Below are 17,448 nucleotides of genomic sequence, written 5' to 3'. Positions count from 1 at the left end.
ATCACACATATGCTGCCATTAGGTACTCTTGAGGCCTAGCATCTGATATGAGTATGAAAATTGCAGCATTATTGTGATATTGTCACATATATGTCACGAGTAGCTCCTCCTGCAGATGCCTATATCTATGTTGGGATTCTCACGTGGGTGAGGCCTTTAACCTTTGACCCCTTCTGAGGTGGCAATCTAGAAGTTAATGGATTGCAATTTAAATGGCCAAAAAATCTATTCATTTCAGTGGATCAGTTTTGGGGGAATACAGATTGGTCTGCTAGACTTTCCTATCAGATGAGATTCCATGGACTGTGTTTTTTTTTTAATTCTATTTTGAGACTGTTCAAAATAATCTCACAGAAGACATGGAGGAGAACCTGCTCTTTCCTTTGCAGTGAGTAGTGCTTCTAGGAGGGTCTCCAATAGTTTGATTATATCAGAGTCCTTCAGCAGAGCTGACGCTGTTTTTCCATGGTTGTATTTAGTTCTTATGAGGGTTCTGTGTTGTTCTTTATTTGCAGGAAATCATTTTAGATATATTCCTGTAATTCATGCTAAAAATCCATTATAGATATTTCAGCTTAAGCCCCATTTGTCGTATGTTTTATTTTTAAATTGGTATAACTGAAAACATTTGCATTGAATAGAGTAACATTTAACCCCAGACCCAATGAATTCTGTTTTAACTATGCATAATATCTATTTCAAAATAGTTTTAATATCTTTAGCTTCAACTTGAAACAGAGACTAAATATCTGCATTTGGGGTGTCTAGTTCACATTGTCAAAGCAGTCTGAATTTACCTTGGAGAAGCAAGTGTAAAAATGGAAAAAATAAACCACTCAGAAATCAACTTTGAATTTCTGCTCCAATTCAGTAACAGTATTCTTAGCTTATGGAGGCACACTCTGAGGAAAAGAAGTGTTGCTTGGTTTAAAATAATCAGACCATAACCATTTATGCAGAGATTCGCAAATTATAAAACACATGCAGTAGCTATAAATGTCATGAGCTTATTACAGTAGTAATAAAATCTTACCCCATTTTTCAAGTAACTATTGCTGGAAAATGGAATCGCAAAAACTAGGTTTCATTTAGACATTCCAAACTGTGACATTAAGGACTTTTCACCTGAAAGCAGGAAGACCTTTGCTTGGACTTTCCCAGGTAAACAGGGCATTGGAGTCAGAACTGGAAATAGTTTTCAGCAGCAGAGGTTCTGCAAATGTAACATTTCAGGCATGTTGGAAATTTACTGTAATTTCCAGTTTAGTTTGCACCCAGCTCACTCCCAGTCAATCCCTATATGCAGATCAAAGCTTGCCCACATGCCACTCATTTGAGCTAGCAAAAATAATATAGCTCGATGTTGATTCAGTAAAGATCAGCAAACTTTAAAAACAAAATTAACTAGCAAAAAATGAGACAAAAGACAGGCAAAAACAGGGAGAGAAAGAGAAGCATGAACAACAGACAAACATTTTTTCTCTCCCTCTCCCTCCCAAAAGGCACAGAAGTTTACAGACCCCTGGAAGCTATACTGTGGGTAATTAGCATGGACAGTCCCAAAGGGAGTGGCCTTTGGATATTCCAATTTTAACCTTTTTATGTACATAACAGTAGCAGAATACAGATGGAAAGTAGAACAACAGGTGGGGATTAAAAATGGTTAAAGAGGCAGGGGAAAGAGTAAGATGGCAATACACAATAGAAAGAAGGGTGGAAGTAAAAATTCTATGTTTTCTTTTTTTCCACTTCTTTTCTTTTTTCTTATTTTTCTTTTCATTTTTATACTTTCATTGTATTATAAAATTATAATAAAAATGTTTTTAAAAGAAAAAAAGTAGGACACCAGGTGATTCCGCTCTCTATTCTGCATCGTAAAGGAAACCGTTTGGTGGATGGGGATGGTGTATCCAACAACACAGACATCATCACATTTCCTGGTGATTTTGAAATAATTCTATTAGAGATCACAAATAGAAAAAAATAAAAACTAATAGAGACTACAAAAAATATAAGAATAAAAAAGTGTGAAAAAGGAAAAGGAAAAAGGAAAAAAGGAAAAAAGTAACTTCCCCTTTCATCACAACAAGTATAAACAATTTTGGTAACTTATCATCATCTCATAAAATACAACATATACTTTCTTCATCCCATATCTCATCTCTTAACTAAAAACAAAATCCAAAAAACCTCATTATTCGTTCATTATCAGCAAAAGTCCAGTAAGGGTTACCAGATATAACTAAGTATCTATTTTAATCTTGATCAAATAAGCCAATACAGTATTCCTTCCCTGAACTTTTAACAATCTTGACTTTTAACCACTTCAAATAAAGCCCCAGAGCTTGAGTTCTTTTCAGCACTTTTTTTTTTTTGGTCCCTTCTCAAGGGATCTCCAAAACTTTAACAAACCTGATTTGTACATCCAGTAAAAAAAGGTTTGTCCTTTCTTTTGTCACTTCTTAAAAAATTCTTCATGATTTTAACAGACCTCTTTTGTACACCTAGGGAGAAAACGTTATCCAAATTGCTTTTCTGATTTAATAGCTGTATGTCTTTTAAGCAATGAAACATCAACCAATTTCATTCAAACTTATCCGGTCTAGCTTGTTCTCCTTCTATAATTTCATTGACTGACCATCTATCATATCAGATAATTTCAAAGATCATTGTTCAAAAATATCTATTAAAAATTCCACTGTTAGAGTGTTTTGCTCCATTTTTAACCTTTAATTAAACTCTTCATTATCTTCTAGCTCCTTCTAGTGTCCAACGTTCAAAGTCCTATATCATGTTTTCTTTTAAAGAAACCCAAACAATCACCATTTCCCATGGGAAGGATTCTTCCAATTAATTTAAAATTATAATTCCAAGTACATCTGGACCCTTAATCTGTTGTTAACTTTCCGAAATCAACACTCTAAGCACCCTTTGCTGTTTAATCCAAAAAGTGATGTTATTCCAAAACTTTAAAATCTTATTTAAAAATTCTGTCTCCAAGGAGAAGGCGATTCACTGTGAAGGTGAATGTCATATAACTTGCTGTTCTGATGTGATGGAATGTGAGGGTGGCCTTGGAAGATGGGGGAAAGAGATGCTGCCTAGAGATCAATCAGATAAAAGAGGATTGATGTCAGTCTGGTTACTTCCCAGGTGAACCAGACAAGAAACAAGACTAGATGAACTAATTCTACTTTATTGTAATGCTACATTAACGGAATCTTACAAGTCTCAAAGCACAAATCTCCCCCCTTCTTATTTACCACCTGAGTAGTTAGGGCAGGTCTTTCCTAAGTTTCTTTCTTTGACCATTACCCTGTTTGGTGGACTCCTTTCTCTTTTATCTGATCATTCCTAGGTGGCATCTCTTTCCCCTATCTTCCAAGGCCACCCTCACATTCCATCACATCTGAAGGGTCTTAATATTTCAAAGGCAATAAAAAACCAAATCCAGAGTGATTAAGAAATGAGGCTCAGTCAAGCTTTATGTCCTTAAAAAAAAGGCTGCATTCATGACTGTGAGCAAAGATGGTTCCTCCCTCGACTCCCATCCACTCAATTTATAAGCCTGCTGCAAAGCATCAATTCCTGCGGTCTGCTTGCAAGAAGCAGCAGTGCGGAATGCACGTGGGCTGTCTCAAGATCTCCTCTTTCTCCAGGGAGATTTCGGCAGCCCGGATCCTGCCTCCAGCTGCAAATCTCTGTTGACGTCTAGCTCACCATTGTGCTCTCACTAGAAGACATTTGTTGGTGATTTTGAATGGATTTGTACTCATTGGTTAAGTTACAGACACTAAGCTAGATTTTGTTTAACTGTGATTTACTGAAAAATCCATAGTGAGTTAATTCACACATATTAAAGTATATCATATGGTTTACAAGCCACCATGACATTATGCTGAACTGAAGCCAAACCAACTGTATTCTGCCTTGGGGTGATTTATGAATCCAACCATCTTGAAAGTTTATTATGAAATACACTCAAGAAGTAATAAAAAATCTGGTGGGTTGTAGCTTAAGATAGTCTTCACTTGTGGACTTGATGATGTTTTTTCCATTGTTTTACTAAGATATTGCTTCCATTTTCAACAAAGGAAATTCACTACTTTCGTTGTCAGCCAAGGTGGTTGCAGTGATGGTCAGCTGTATCAAAGTGGTGGCGCAAACAGAAGATGGAAGGCTTGCCCCTTTTTATGTATGTGTAATATGTGCAGTGCATGTTAAAAAGGGGTAGGGCATCATTTGCCTAGTTGTGATGTCATTGCCTCCCATATTGATGTCATTGACCATCGCTGTGGATGCCCCTAGTTGGCAGCTACTTGACCTTTGATAAAAGGGGCTTATTCCCAATTAAGTGGTTGTAGGATTACAGTCTCAATATTCCAGTAGATAAAGGTCTGGAATGGAGGCATGGCCACTGCCACTGTGGATATATTTATTAATGGCCATCTGCTTTCCTGTTTTTAATTCCCCTATATGGCCTTTTTAGGTTATGTGTTAGTGGCCTACTGTTTCCTAATTTTAATCCCCTTATTTAAGCTTTAGTGATGAAATGTAGATAACTACTTTGAATCTTGATATTTATATGGTATATACCACACTTAACCGAAATCTACTTTGTCTTTGGAACAATATTTCCTTATTCAACCACTGAAAAAATAAATATGCAGAACCTTATAATCTATCTGTTGCTCATGCATTATAACTAGCAAGCGGATTTGGTGGAAGTGTTCACAAATAAGAAACCAGTTGTTCAATTTCAGAGACAAAAAGTATAATATTTATATTCTAAAGTTCTGAAACTGTACCACCAATTTGCATCAGAAATGTTATTGAATAATTCTTCATGTATAGCAATATTAATCTAGTGGTAATTTACTTTAGCATTTAATTTCTAAGGACATGCAAGAACTGTATATCAGTTCTTGTGGCTAGTAGAACATTATTTATGTATCCCTTTGGTATATTTCTCTCTCCTTTTTAAAAAAGTTACTGTCTCTAGGGGGGCTCATATTAGTTTAAAAAATGACAGCCATGTGTAAAGTTAGCCCAAATGCTGTTTCTCTTTTACAAAACTTCTTTGGGAGGGACAGTTTGCAGTTGGAAAAAGGGCACAGGGAGGAGGATTTAACTTTCCTGTCATCTGTTTTTCCTTGGAACTACATGTGATACTTTCTTGATCGTCCTTTGCAGGACTACCTACTCATATTTAACCAGGGGAATGAGAACAGGTTTTAGAGTAGCATACCTGCAACATTTAGTTTAATGCTAATCTTCAGATTTGCAGCTGAGCAGTTGTAATAGTTGTGTCTGAAAGGCCCATGGTGATATCAGAGTAGATTAGCCACTGCTTACAAAAAAGGATTTGTCATCAGAGCTAGAGGATGGAATTTGAATGGACTAGCAGGAAAGAAGAAATGCAGCGGTTCTTAAATAATTTAAAAATCTCAAGTACAAATCCACACTGTATTCCTTGCTTTCTCCAATGTCTTGAAAATAGGAGAAAAGCCACCATCAGGTTTTGTTTTGTTTTGTTGCTTCCTGTGGGCCTTCCTTGACAATAGAAAAAGGGAAGGGCAGGTATTTTTTTCCTAACAGATAATCCGTGCTCTTAACAATGCATGCAGCTAAGACTGTAGCACTTTCAACAGGAAATAATACAACCCTAGATTTGAAAATATTTTGTGTTCTATTACCACTTGGCTATTGACAAGTACACAGATTTCTTCGTTATCTGCATTGCATGAATTTTTTCTTACCAACAAATATCAGATCTCCTTTCTTCAGCAACCTATGTGCATTTTATGTTTAGCTATGATAGTAGTGAAGTAGAAAATACAGTAACATCCCATAAATTGTAAGATTACGCATGTATAAAAGTAGCCATTTTCTCCTTTAAAATATGAGGGACAGAGGTTAAATCCTATGAAGATCAGTTAAAAGAACAGATATGTTTAGTTTGAAGAAGAAAAAAAAACTAAGAGGATGATAGCAATCTTCTGATGCTTGAAGGGATGTCATAGGGAAACAAGTGTGGATTTATTCTCTGTAGTGCCCAAGGGTAGAACAAGAACCAGCGGGTGGAAACTGTACAGAGAGAGATCCAAACTCGAAATAAGGAATTTCCTAACCATGAGAGCTATTAAGCAGTGGAACAACCTGTCTCTTGAACCCATGGGTGCTCCATCACTGGAGGCTTTCAAACAAAGAACATTTGTCTGGGATGGTCTGAGGATTCCTGCCCTGGCAGGAGGTTGGACTAGCGCACCTCCAAAGTCTCTTTCAACCCTATGATCCTGTGATATAAGACTTGGTAGATGGTGATCTGTCTCTCATTTCAGTGTTTTTCAAGAGGAAAGTTGCCCACTAAGCTCTGTGATCAAATGGGAAATTGACTTGTGTCTTGCCATACCTAGTTCAACATTAATAACCATACCATTGGGTAATGCTACAATAACTCACCCTCAGAAGTAGCATAATTATTTGAGTAGAAATGGATGAGACACATTTCTCACATTTGCAATTTTAGATACTATTTTGTAATGAACAAATGTGTTTTACAAGTAGGGTTTCATAATGTTAAAAAAAGGAATGAGGAAAACATATATTCTCTCTATAAAAGGAAACAGAGAAATTTTAAGACCTTCAAATTCTGCAGGAAAGGTTGTAGATAGAACATGGTCTATTGCCTAAAATAAAGTAAGTGCTTGTTGAAAAAAAAAAGCAAAAGACTGTATAAAATTAAGTTGAAGTGCAGTAGGAATGGATTACCTAGGAAGTGTGGTAAAATAAGGGATAAGGCCAAGAATGAATGGGTGCCAAATAGATGGTACAATATCCCATCTAAAGCAGCAAGCTTGCTTTAGGTCCACCATGGCCATCTTTGCTGTACCTGCTGCCTTCACTTTAGTGTCTCCTTAACTCAAACTCACATTATCCTAAGCCCCACAACTACTATGTGAGTGAAGAGGAGGAGGAGGAGGAAGTATTAATATTAGCATTAGTCTCCTGACTTCTAACAATACGATTCTAGGTATCTGGCAGATACAGCAAAAGGTGTCCACATTGGATCCAAAATACCCTTGCCCACTTCACATCTGATAATGCATGCCTATAGTACTGAATGAATTTAAAAGTGAGTGACCAATAGGATGTTGAGGTGGTTTTGTCATCTGGAGAGAAAGGAAAAAGATCAAATATCAGAGTGCATGTATGAAGCAAGAGTGAATGGTCAAGAGAAAGGGGAAGACCAAGACTGGGTCAAGAGGAAAGGGAAGACCATTTATGTAAAGCAGATTTAGTTAGATTTCCTTTTCTTTTACCTCCCACCTTTATGTTCTCCCTCCTCCTCCTCCTCTCGGTTCTTTTCTGCACTGTGCATAACAGTGTTTATGAAAAAGAACAGCATGATGTGTGTGTATGTGTTTACGTATGTATAACTGACTGTTTTACAGAATTTGGAAGTGAAGTGGGACTATCCAAAAACAAGATGGTGACAGTTTCTATATATTTGGAGAACTCTTTAGGAACACCAACTCTATAAATCCAAGATTTTTTTTTTTAAAGAATGAGTAAACATAATCATTTTTTAAACTTAAAAAAAAATTAATTTTAAAAAAAAATTTAAAGAATGAGCAAACATAATGAGATTGCAGCCAATGGCTTTTAAGCCTAGAAAGTAAGAAATAGATAGTAATTGATGTCATTGTTTGGAGACAGAACTTCAGATTCCTTTGGAACTATTAGTTTCTTTTCTAGGGCAGATCTCAAAAGCAAGCGAATACATGAGGATAAACCCAACCCACTTTTTAAGATTAGGACACCACATGCATGCGTGTGATGTTCTTAGAATCAGGCTTCCTCAGCAAAAGTGGAGCAGATGACCTTTAGAAAATGTGAAAGTTTCTATAATAATGGTGGTCATTCTTATTACACATTTGGCTAGCTGGTGCGGGCTTTAAAATAAGCCTGTACAAGATAACTTTTAAAGAAAGGTTAGAAGTCTATAGTAAACTAAGAGCACTGTGGTTTGATATACATATAATTATTCTCTCTCTTTTTCTTTCTTTTTTCTCTCTCTCTCCTTCCCATCTAAATACTACATACACATGTAGAATTTCACATAAAGAATACAGATTGTTCTGACCTCGCTACATCTCTTTTATGCTTTTCATTTTGGAGTTAAGATCTGTTCAATGACTTTTTATTTCCTTTTTTCTTTGGAACAAAGTTCAAGCTCATGACTAAGAAGAAATGATCCAAAACATCCCCCGAAAATAAGATTACTTGACCTTTTCCCCCTTTCCTTTCTTGTTTTCTATCCAGTTGCTGTAATGAAGAATAAGCCCTACATAATACTTCTTGGTGGCCAAGAATGGAAAGATTGCTCTTGTTTCCTTAACAAGCAGAGGAATCTAAAAAAGTGATTGTGTAACCCTTGATGGCTTCTGCCTACAATTAGTAGTGATAGAAAAAAAGGGATCTATCAGCTAAAATAATATCCAAAGGGAGTGGTGGGTAGGATTAAATTGCAACTTTAGTTCTTTTACATTGACAGATAATAAAGTCACATTATTCTTCCAATATGACATAGTGGTTAAGCCATCAGGCTAGAAACCAGGAGTCTGTGAGTTCTAGTGCTGCCTTAGGCACGAAGCCAATTGGGTGACCTTGGGCCAGTCACTCTCTCTCAGCCCCAAGAAGCAGGCAAGGGCAAACCACTTCCAAAAATCTGGACTAGTGCAGGAAGTTGCCAGGAGTCAACACTGACTTGAAGGTGTTGCTTGTATATTATTAAGCATGCTTGTATATTATTTTGTTAATATTAAGGTGCATGTATATTTCGGACATTTAAATGAACCCAAGCCATTCATAATTATGGGTTAGCTGAAGTGTCTTCAGGGCACTCTGGGATAGGAGCAACAGCAGCAATCATGTACCCTTGTGTACCTTTTCTTCCTTCTGCTGGTCTCCGGTTCCCATTGTTACAGAGCTGAAGAACAGGTACATCAAGGCAGAGGAGATCAGCATGTACAGGATGACCTGTGATCTCCTACAGTGATACAATTCAGAACTTTTCAGCACCCATAAGATCACATGGGAGAAGGAAGGGACACTCCTAATAGAAGCATGTTGGGGCAAGGAATAGGAATTATGGGGAAAATAAACTCAAACTAGCACAAGATCTTTGAATGCTTACAGCACACATCTTTCCAAAATGTTATTTAAAACAGGAATAGTGATGAAGCTTCTTGGTGTTGTGATGGATGTCATGAATATTCTGATTGGTTAAAACATTCCAGGGTGTACAACCCAGGTACCAAACTGGTATTCAGAGTAAGCAATACATAGGTTTGCCCTTGACTTCATCCATTAATTTGTGAATGGATATACTTAGTGCAGTTTTTTCATTTGATATGACTTTCCCATTGTTAGTCATCTTCTAGGACAGGCCCAGGCCAAAATCCACAGGTTGACATTAACAACAATTGAATTTTGGGAATGATGGAAATTAATAAAATACGTAAATGAAAATTATCAAAGTATACTTTGCCATTGCTTTTTTTAAAAATGGAAGTGTATTATTTTGGTAGTACAAAGTCAGGAAGCTCAGAGTGGCAAAAAAGGGAGTTGGTAGGGCCATCTATGACCTGCATGTTGCCCACTTCTGCTTGAAAAATTGTTTGTGCAACTTTTCACTGTGGTCAGGTTAAAGAAAACATGTGACATTTCTGACAGATTTTTTTATTGACACACTCTTCCTCTTCCCTTTTCAGATTCTTCTGCAATGACTACAGCCAGATACAGACCTACTTGGGACTTGGTGCTTGATCCTCTTGTATTGTGTAAACTCTGCCTTGGGGAGTATCCTGTGGAGCAGATGACAACAATAGCACAATGCCAATGCATCTTCTGTACACTGGTTAGTAAACGTCCAACAATTCTGTGCTGACATCCATCTGAACTGCCACTGAAGTCAACAAGAGTATTGTATATCTGTAGGCCAGACTGCAGTATTGTAGTTGGGGGAGCAGCATTTATGATGAGCATGTAGTATACATTTTTAGGCAAGTAGCAGAAGTGCTGTACTGTCCTGGATTTAGAGTAGCCTATATTTCCTGTATAGGCTAGTGCTTATCTCCAAACAAACAAATTAGAAAAGAGAATGAGGATTCTGTCTGTCTAAGGATGGCCCAAAGCTTTGTGGTTGGTCAGGCTTATTTGTTAAGTTCATACTGGGAATGCAGAATATAAATAAAAACCCTTGTACTAGAAAATATTTCAAGTTCTTTGGCAGTGTTATCTGTAGCAGTTCTTTTATCCGCACAATCACGCTCCTTGGCTTTTAGAAACTGGTAGTGGTTAGAACAACAAACAGTGATTTTTGTAGCTGGAGAATGGAACATATTTCATCGTTATTGCTGCTTTACAGGTAGTCTTTGACTTACGACCATTCATTTAATGACCGTCTGAAGTTATAACGGCACTGAAAAAAGTGACTTATAACCGGTCCTTACACTTACGACCGTCATAGCATCCTCACGGTCACATGATCAAAATTCAGGTGCTTGGCAACTGGCATGTATTTATGATGGTTGCAGCATCCTGGGGTCATGTGATCGCTATTTGAGGCATTCCCATGGGGCTTCCAACAAGCAGAGTCAATGGGGGAAGCCAGATTTGCTTAACAAGCGCATGATTCGTTTAATAGCCGCGGCAAAAAAGGTTGTAAAATTGGGTGCAGCTTACTTAACAACCACATCACTTAGCAACGGAAGTTCCGGTCCCATGTGTGGTCATGAGTTGAGGACTACCTGTATTTTTTAAGCCCTTGAGGGTCATAGCAGGTCAGGCAGTGAAGTCAAGAAGTCAAAGGAGGGTCAGGAGGATAATTTTTGGCCTATGTTTTCCTCTTTGGAGTGTTTTTTGAGAGGTATATTTTAAATTTAGAGTTGCATTAAACGTACTGTAAGCTTAATTCTTCTATTTTCTTTCATTTCCCACCAAAGTCAGCACAATTTTTTTTTTAATTATACAACCTAAGGAGATGAAATCTGGAAAATATGATCCCACAATGGGTTTTATTTTTGTCTAGATGTTGTTCTTTTCACTCTCTTAAAAGACATTCATTGTGGTAGAAATATTATCTGTAAAAGAACACATTTTACAAAATACATTAGCTGAGAAGAACAAAATATTAGTTAAGGTAAATGTCATTAAATTAAGTGTATGTTATGCTAATTTGAGAAATTCTATCATTTAACTTTAATGTTTAGATAATCAGCTAAGCAATCAAAAGTCATTACTTATTATAAACAAGAAAAGTTTGATATTATCTGCCTCCAGGCAATCCATCATTCTACTAAAGCCAATACTTAAGAATTCTTGGATCAGATACCAATTTTTAGTTCCAGGCTCTTCTAAATCTAGAAGCATATCAGTTGTAATATCACAGAATTGTCAGCATTGTGTCAAGTAATATCCTTCTTACACACCTTTTCTGTCACTGCACCTGCCCTCTGGAACACCATTCCCCTCCAGGATTAGATTGGCCTCATCTGTGCTAGCCTTTCAGAAGGCCTTTAAGACCTGGCTGTTCGCCCAGATTAGATATGCCTGTGAGATATTGGTAATTATTGTTGATGGTTATCCTTAGCTGCTTCTTTTTCATTTTATTCTTGTTGTTTATTCTTATTCTTATTTTCATTTTACATTATTATATTGATGTTTTAATATTTATATAATATTTTATTATTTTGTATCATATGTATATAAAATGTATGATAATATATCCAGAGAGGCAAACATGCATGGTTCCTGGAAACAAATTTGAGTTTTAATTGTTCCATAAATATATCAAGACCCTTAGCAGATGTGCCTACTGCTTTGTTACAGTAAGATTTTTAAAAAGTGTAATATTGTGGTCCAGGAGATTCAGTAATTTCTCAAGTAGTTGTATATTTCCAGGTCAATCCAGGTTTTTCTTAAAAGAAGCAGGATACACTAAATTAGGAGAATATTAAATATAATGCATAAGCCTAAAAATACTAAAATTCTATAGCCTTATTAAATTTGGTAGTGGTAAATACATTTCTCAAACAAATTGTTATTAAAATGGGATTTGGAAATAAGTTCATTTCTAAAATTAATCAGTTATATTTAGATGGATTGGATACAGAATCTTTTCAAATAAATAAACATCCTTACTATCATCTACAGGTAATCTTCAGTTAACAACCATTTGTTCAGTGACGTTCAAAGTTACAATGGCAGTAAAAAAGTGACTTACACCCAATACCTGAAGTTACAACCATCGCAGCACCCCCACGGTGACATGATCATGATCCGGGCACTTGGCAACCAGCTGTCACTTACGATGGTTGCAGCATCCCATGGTCATATGAACACCATTTGAAACCTTCCCAGACAGCTTCCAGCAAGCAAAATCAATAGGGAACCGTGTGATTCGCTTAATGACCACAGTGATTCATTTAGCGACCACCGCAAAAAGGTTGTAAAATTGGGTCCAGTTATGTGATGATTCAACTAACAACTGCATCATTTAGCGACCTAAATTATAGTCCCAATTGTGGTTGTTAAGCAAGGACTACCTGTATTTTGTTCAATCTCATTATTCGAGTATCACTAAAGAATATTAGGAAAAACAAGAATATTTAACATGCATACTGTAATATATGAAACAGAGCATCATGTAATAATCTTACTTTCGTCGAAGGCTTTCACGGCCGGCATACGATGGCTGGTGTGGGTCTTCCGGGCTGTGTGGCCGTGTTCTTGAAGTTTTGTTTCCTAACGTTTCGCCAGCACCTGTGACCGGCATCCTGTGATCACCCTGGGCACAGAGAGAACTGCTCCTGTCCGTGCTCCTGCACTCTGAAGATGCCGGTCACAGGTGCTGGCGAAACGTTAGGAAACAAAACTTCAAGAACACGGCCACACAGCCTGGAAGACCCACACCAGCCAATCTTACTTTCCTTAGGCATCCAAATAAGGACATATTTGAATGGTAGTTTATATTAAATACATTTCATGCAGTGTCAGGTTTAGAATTTAACACTGATAAATCATCTGCTTTTTTACTTAACACTGATAAAGAGTCATAGAAACAGATTCAAGACATTGGATTTCATATTAGTGAAGAGGGATTTAAATGTTTAGGAATATTCATTAAAAGGATTGGCATCAATTAAAAATGGAATTTTGAACCTCTTCTGTGCAAGACTATCACAATCATAGCATTATCATTCATAATTGTTACGTGACAGAATAGAAGCAGTTAAATGTCAGTTCTACTGAAAATCCTGCTTGGTTTTAAAACACTTCCAATTAATTTAGTTTAGTTTGGAAAATTAAATTAAAAGAAACTCAGAAATGTCCAACAGAGACAAACTAAATTAAAGTTAGATACTTCTTTAGTTAAAGTGAAACCATTCCTTCCTGAAAGTAAGAACTTAATAGCTGCTACTTCAAATCTGTTAAATATAATTCTGAAGAGTTTGAAGAAGAAACAACATTTGACTCCTGACTCATGTCCTCTTCTTCCATTCCATCATTCATGCTTTAAACTTGGGAATGCTTACTACAAGGAATGGGAGAATTAGGATTTTATGTAATTAAAGATTTCATTATACTGTAGGTAACAATTATGTAAATTCTGAGTATTACTGCAAAGGGAGTAAACCCAAGTGTAAACGAGTGTAAAATTTCAAATCAGTCATGTCCAATAAGTCCTTCATAAAATGCGTAATTTACAGCTGGATAGCAATATTTGAATAGCAGCAGCAGCCACGGGGGCTCTCTGCTTTGCCCCAGCATCACCTTGCAGGCCCCACCTCACTGGGGCATGTATGTGACAATACAGTGCATCTAGAAAAGGGCAGGGCTTGCATCACAATGCCACACCACAATTTCATCACTGACACCTACACCTCCTGCAGATGCTTCTAAGGACAATAAATATCTATTTTGTTTAATAGAATGAAAATCTCAGGAAAGCGATATAAATTCTTTTATTTATTTTCAGTGTTTCTCCAACTTGGCAACTTTAAGATATGTGGAGTTCAACTCCCAGAATCCCACACATCATAAAGATGCCAAGTTTGAGAAACACTGATTTAGCATAACATGTGCTCTTGAAAATCATTGTTAAAAACTTAGGGAAGATCATTTGAGCACCAAACATGATGAATCTTGTTAGAATTCTTTGTGGCATAGAATTCCTATAACTCTGTTTTAGCATGCAATCATACTGATTGCAGCAACAATGGTTGTGGCCATTCACTCTGCTAAATTATACTATATAACACACACAATAATTCTATTGCATTGCATTGATGGGTGCGTAAACAAAATGACACACGTTGTCATCTTTGCTGGATGTCTAGGTCAGTGCTTTTAATCAAAACTCTTGATGAAATGGGGGAAAACACCAAGGAGATTTTTATCATGAATGTTGAAGTTGGCTTACTGTGTATTTTCCAATGCATGTCAATTTAGCACAAGAAACTGATTCAGTTTTTTATTGTTGGCCAGCCACCAGATTTCTTATTACTAAACATTGGAAAATTAAAATACTCCTTTTATTTGACCTGTGATGTTTAAAAGAGTGGTGAATTGTCGTGGCCAAAAAAATAACCCAGGAGCTTAATTCTGCAGGAAGAAGGGCTGGGGGTGGGCGGGTGTTAAATGTAAAAATGGTCCAGAGATGTTGAATTACCTCCCTCCTCTGGGTTAGAATGTCATATTAGAATTATAAGAGACTTGAATCAATTCCTCCAAATTCAAGAAAAATTTTACTGAATGAAATTGAGTCAACGCAACCTTGACCTCTTAGCGCAATCTACCTCACACAGTTACTGTCGGGGGTGGGGGGAGGGGCAACGTAACATCACAATTCTTTAGAAGATCAGTGGTATAAAAATTTAAAATTATGCAAAAACAATGTTGAGTGAGATAATTCAGTTCTCTGTTCAACCATGCTGTGAGACATGAGCCCATTGCTCAGTTAATTAGCCCACAGGGAAGTTGGGAAGATAAAACAGCATATTTCCACATTCTTTTTCAAGAAAGAAGATATAAGATAAGATAAGATAAGATAAGATAAGATAAGATAAGATAAGATAAGATAAGATAAGATAAGATAAGATAAGGATGACAGTAAGTGTCCATTCCAGATTTTTACATGAACCTGCATCTAAGACATTTTGAAAGTCTGTTATTATGATCTTTGATTTGGGAGTGCTATTAATTAACCTGCATGCCTGTCTTAGTTAAATATGCTCACACATCTGAAAGAAAAAAGGAGACAAATCAAACCATAATGCTACATTATCAGCCTCTTAGGCAGAGAAGCAAAAGACAATCTGCTGAACAACTGCCTGGAGCTCTGACATCTGGGTTTCAAAGAATGACATGCCAGGGAAAAGAAAATCCATCTGGATTAAACACATCAGTGTATCGAGAGCAAAAAGGAAAGGGAGTTGAACTGCATCCATCCAATTAAAAATGGCTTCGGTATTATTTATATGGGAAGTAAGTAGTTGGTTCCAAGCACAGAATCTTTGCCCTCACCTGACAAGGAATCCATGCACAATGTTATCCAAGCACTCCCCCGCCCCCCGAAGGACTTAGATGAAATACATGGCAGCTGAAAATTAAAGGGCGGCTTTTGGGTGTGAGGGATGCTGTTCCGCCCGCAGAAAAAAGAAAATCTTGCTGCTTCTAACTAAGTTGATATTTGCCACTTTGCCTGGCATAGTCAGATGACCTTTTCTTTGCTTCAGACTCAGCAAAGGAAGGCAAGAAAGTATTCTGGTGCTGCCTAGGCAACCAAACAGCATTTACATCAAATCAATCCATTCCCCCCCCCCCCAGATTATTTTGAGGTATTTTCCAAATATTAGCAGTGAAAATAAGAATTATGCTGGGCGTATTTTCTCGTGACTGTTCCTGTTTCTGTAAATCTTTTGGCTTTAGGCAACTGCAGCTATAATCGATCTGTTCATGCGTTCCGTAGAATTTAAGCCTGGTGGAACAGCAGTGTGCCACGTTTGACCAATGGCGTAGGATCCCATTTGAGTTGACTGCTACATGTGTCTTAAATGGTCCTGCAAGAGAATTACTCTAGCACAACCATACATGGCTAGACATATGCTCTCTAGTCTGCAGATCAGACAAAAGCTAAACTGGTTCTGTCCTCTATTTTGTTTTTTCTATCTACCATCTGCTGGCAGCCTAAATTGCTGATTTGCTCTTCAGTGCTACGTTGCATTAATTTAGTGCAAAGCCTGTTTCTGATCAGAATAAGGTGGGGGAAAATTGCAAATAAATCCCCTTTATGGATTATTCTAGTCAGAAGTAGACATTACAACACAACATGGCCCCTGGAGACAAACCATAAATGATGGTTTACAGTTTTATGACTCTGGAAGTGGGGCACATTTGCACCTAAAGCATCCCGATCTCTCTCCCTCCCACCCACCCACCCCTCCAAAACAGAGTTTGTGTTAAAGCAACAGATATAATAATGGTGACTAAAGCAGGATTCTGGAAGCTAACAAAACCTTGACACAGTGATTCAGTGTCCTATGAAATTTTTAAAATTAAGATAATTTGCATTTTTCCTAACTTTATATAGAAGTGCATTTATGCATATATGAGAATTGCTCAAGGCAGAGTCATCTTTCCATCTTTCCATGGAACAAGAACCATAATGTGTTATGGAGCTTTCAGCACTGCAAAGTCACACTAATGCTTTACTTTGTGGAAGCAGACGCATACTATAAAACTTTCACTCTCTTGGCAACCCTTGGAAAGTCATTAAAAAAGCCCTTAAAAGATAGACTAATTCCTACATTAGCACAATGGTGTCACTTTGGGACAGGAAGAAGATTGCGGTTGACTTTATTCAAGATATTAAATTCTGGAACAATACAGTGAGTAGTTTTTGATGTTTTCTGCCAGGTTCAGATCCTGCTTTAGAGTACATGAATCACTCTCAGATTAGGGATTAAAATTCATGAGCATTTGCAGGAAGCAATCTTTCTTGAGGACAATAATTATCAAACACATTTCATCAATTACTGTACTCCTAAGCAATTAACATACAGATCCTTGCTTTCTACATATTCCCTAATGGTCGTGAATTGGGGGTGGGCGTGGTGGAATGTCTGCAGAGCACAGACTCTTCTTGGTTCCTAGGTTCTCCCCTGTGACTTATCTCTCAGCCTGCTCTAGGCTGTCTCTGATTTACAACCTAGAGCAAGGGTAACCAACTTTTTTCAGGCTAAGTAGTGATTTGGCTTTAACCAGGGGAGGGAGAGTTGTTTTCAAAAAGTGAACGGGGTTGAAACAAAAAAGCTAAGCTGGATTGAATTTTAAATTACAATTCAATGAAATGAATGAAAAACAGCGATTTGATAACACTGT

The 17,448-nt window shown here is 37.1% G+C and overlaps 1 protein-coding gene across 2 annotated transcripts in view; it reads left to right on the top strand.

Annotated features, from left to right (window-relative positions):
• Positions 1-17,448, top strand: part of RNF144A (ring finger protein 144A) — a 79,489-nt gene that overhangs the window by 41,456 nt on the left and 20,585 nt on the right. For both annotated transcript variants that reach the window (XM_088136511.1, XM_007426795.4), the window contains exon 2: positions 9,777-9,922. In XM_088136511.1, coding sequence (XP_087992637.1) covers positions 9,777-9,922 — 146 coding nt within the window. The remainder of the gene's footprint in view (positions 1-9,776; positions 9,923-17,448) is intronic.

This window comes from Python bivittatus, unplaced genomic scaffold, assembly GCF_059951505.1.
Source record: "Python bivittatus isolate LINGU-HERP-01145 unplaced genomic scaffold, Pbiv_v1 ctg000020_np1212, whole genome shotgun sequence".
Taxonomy (NCBI): domain Eukaryota; kingdom Metazoa; phylum Chordata; class Lepidosauria; order Squamata; family Pythonidae; genus Python; species Python bivittatus.
This window is presented reverse-complemented; position numbering and strand designations above follow the sequence as displayed.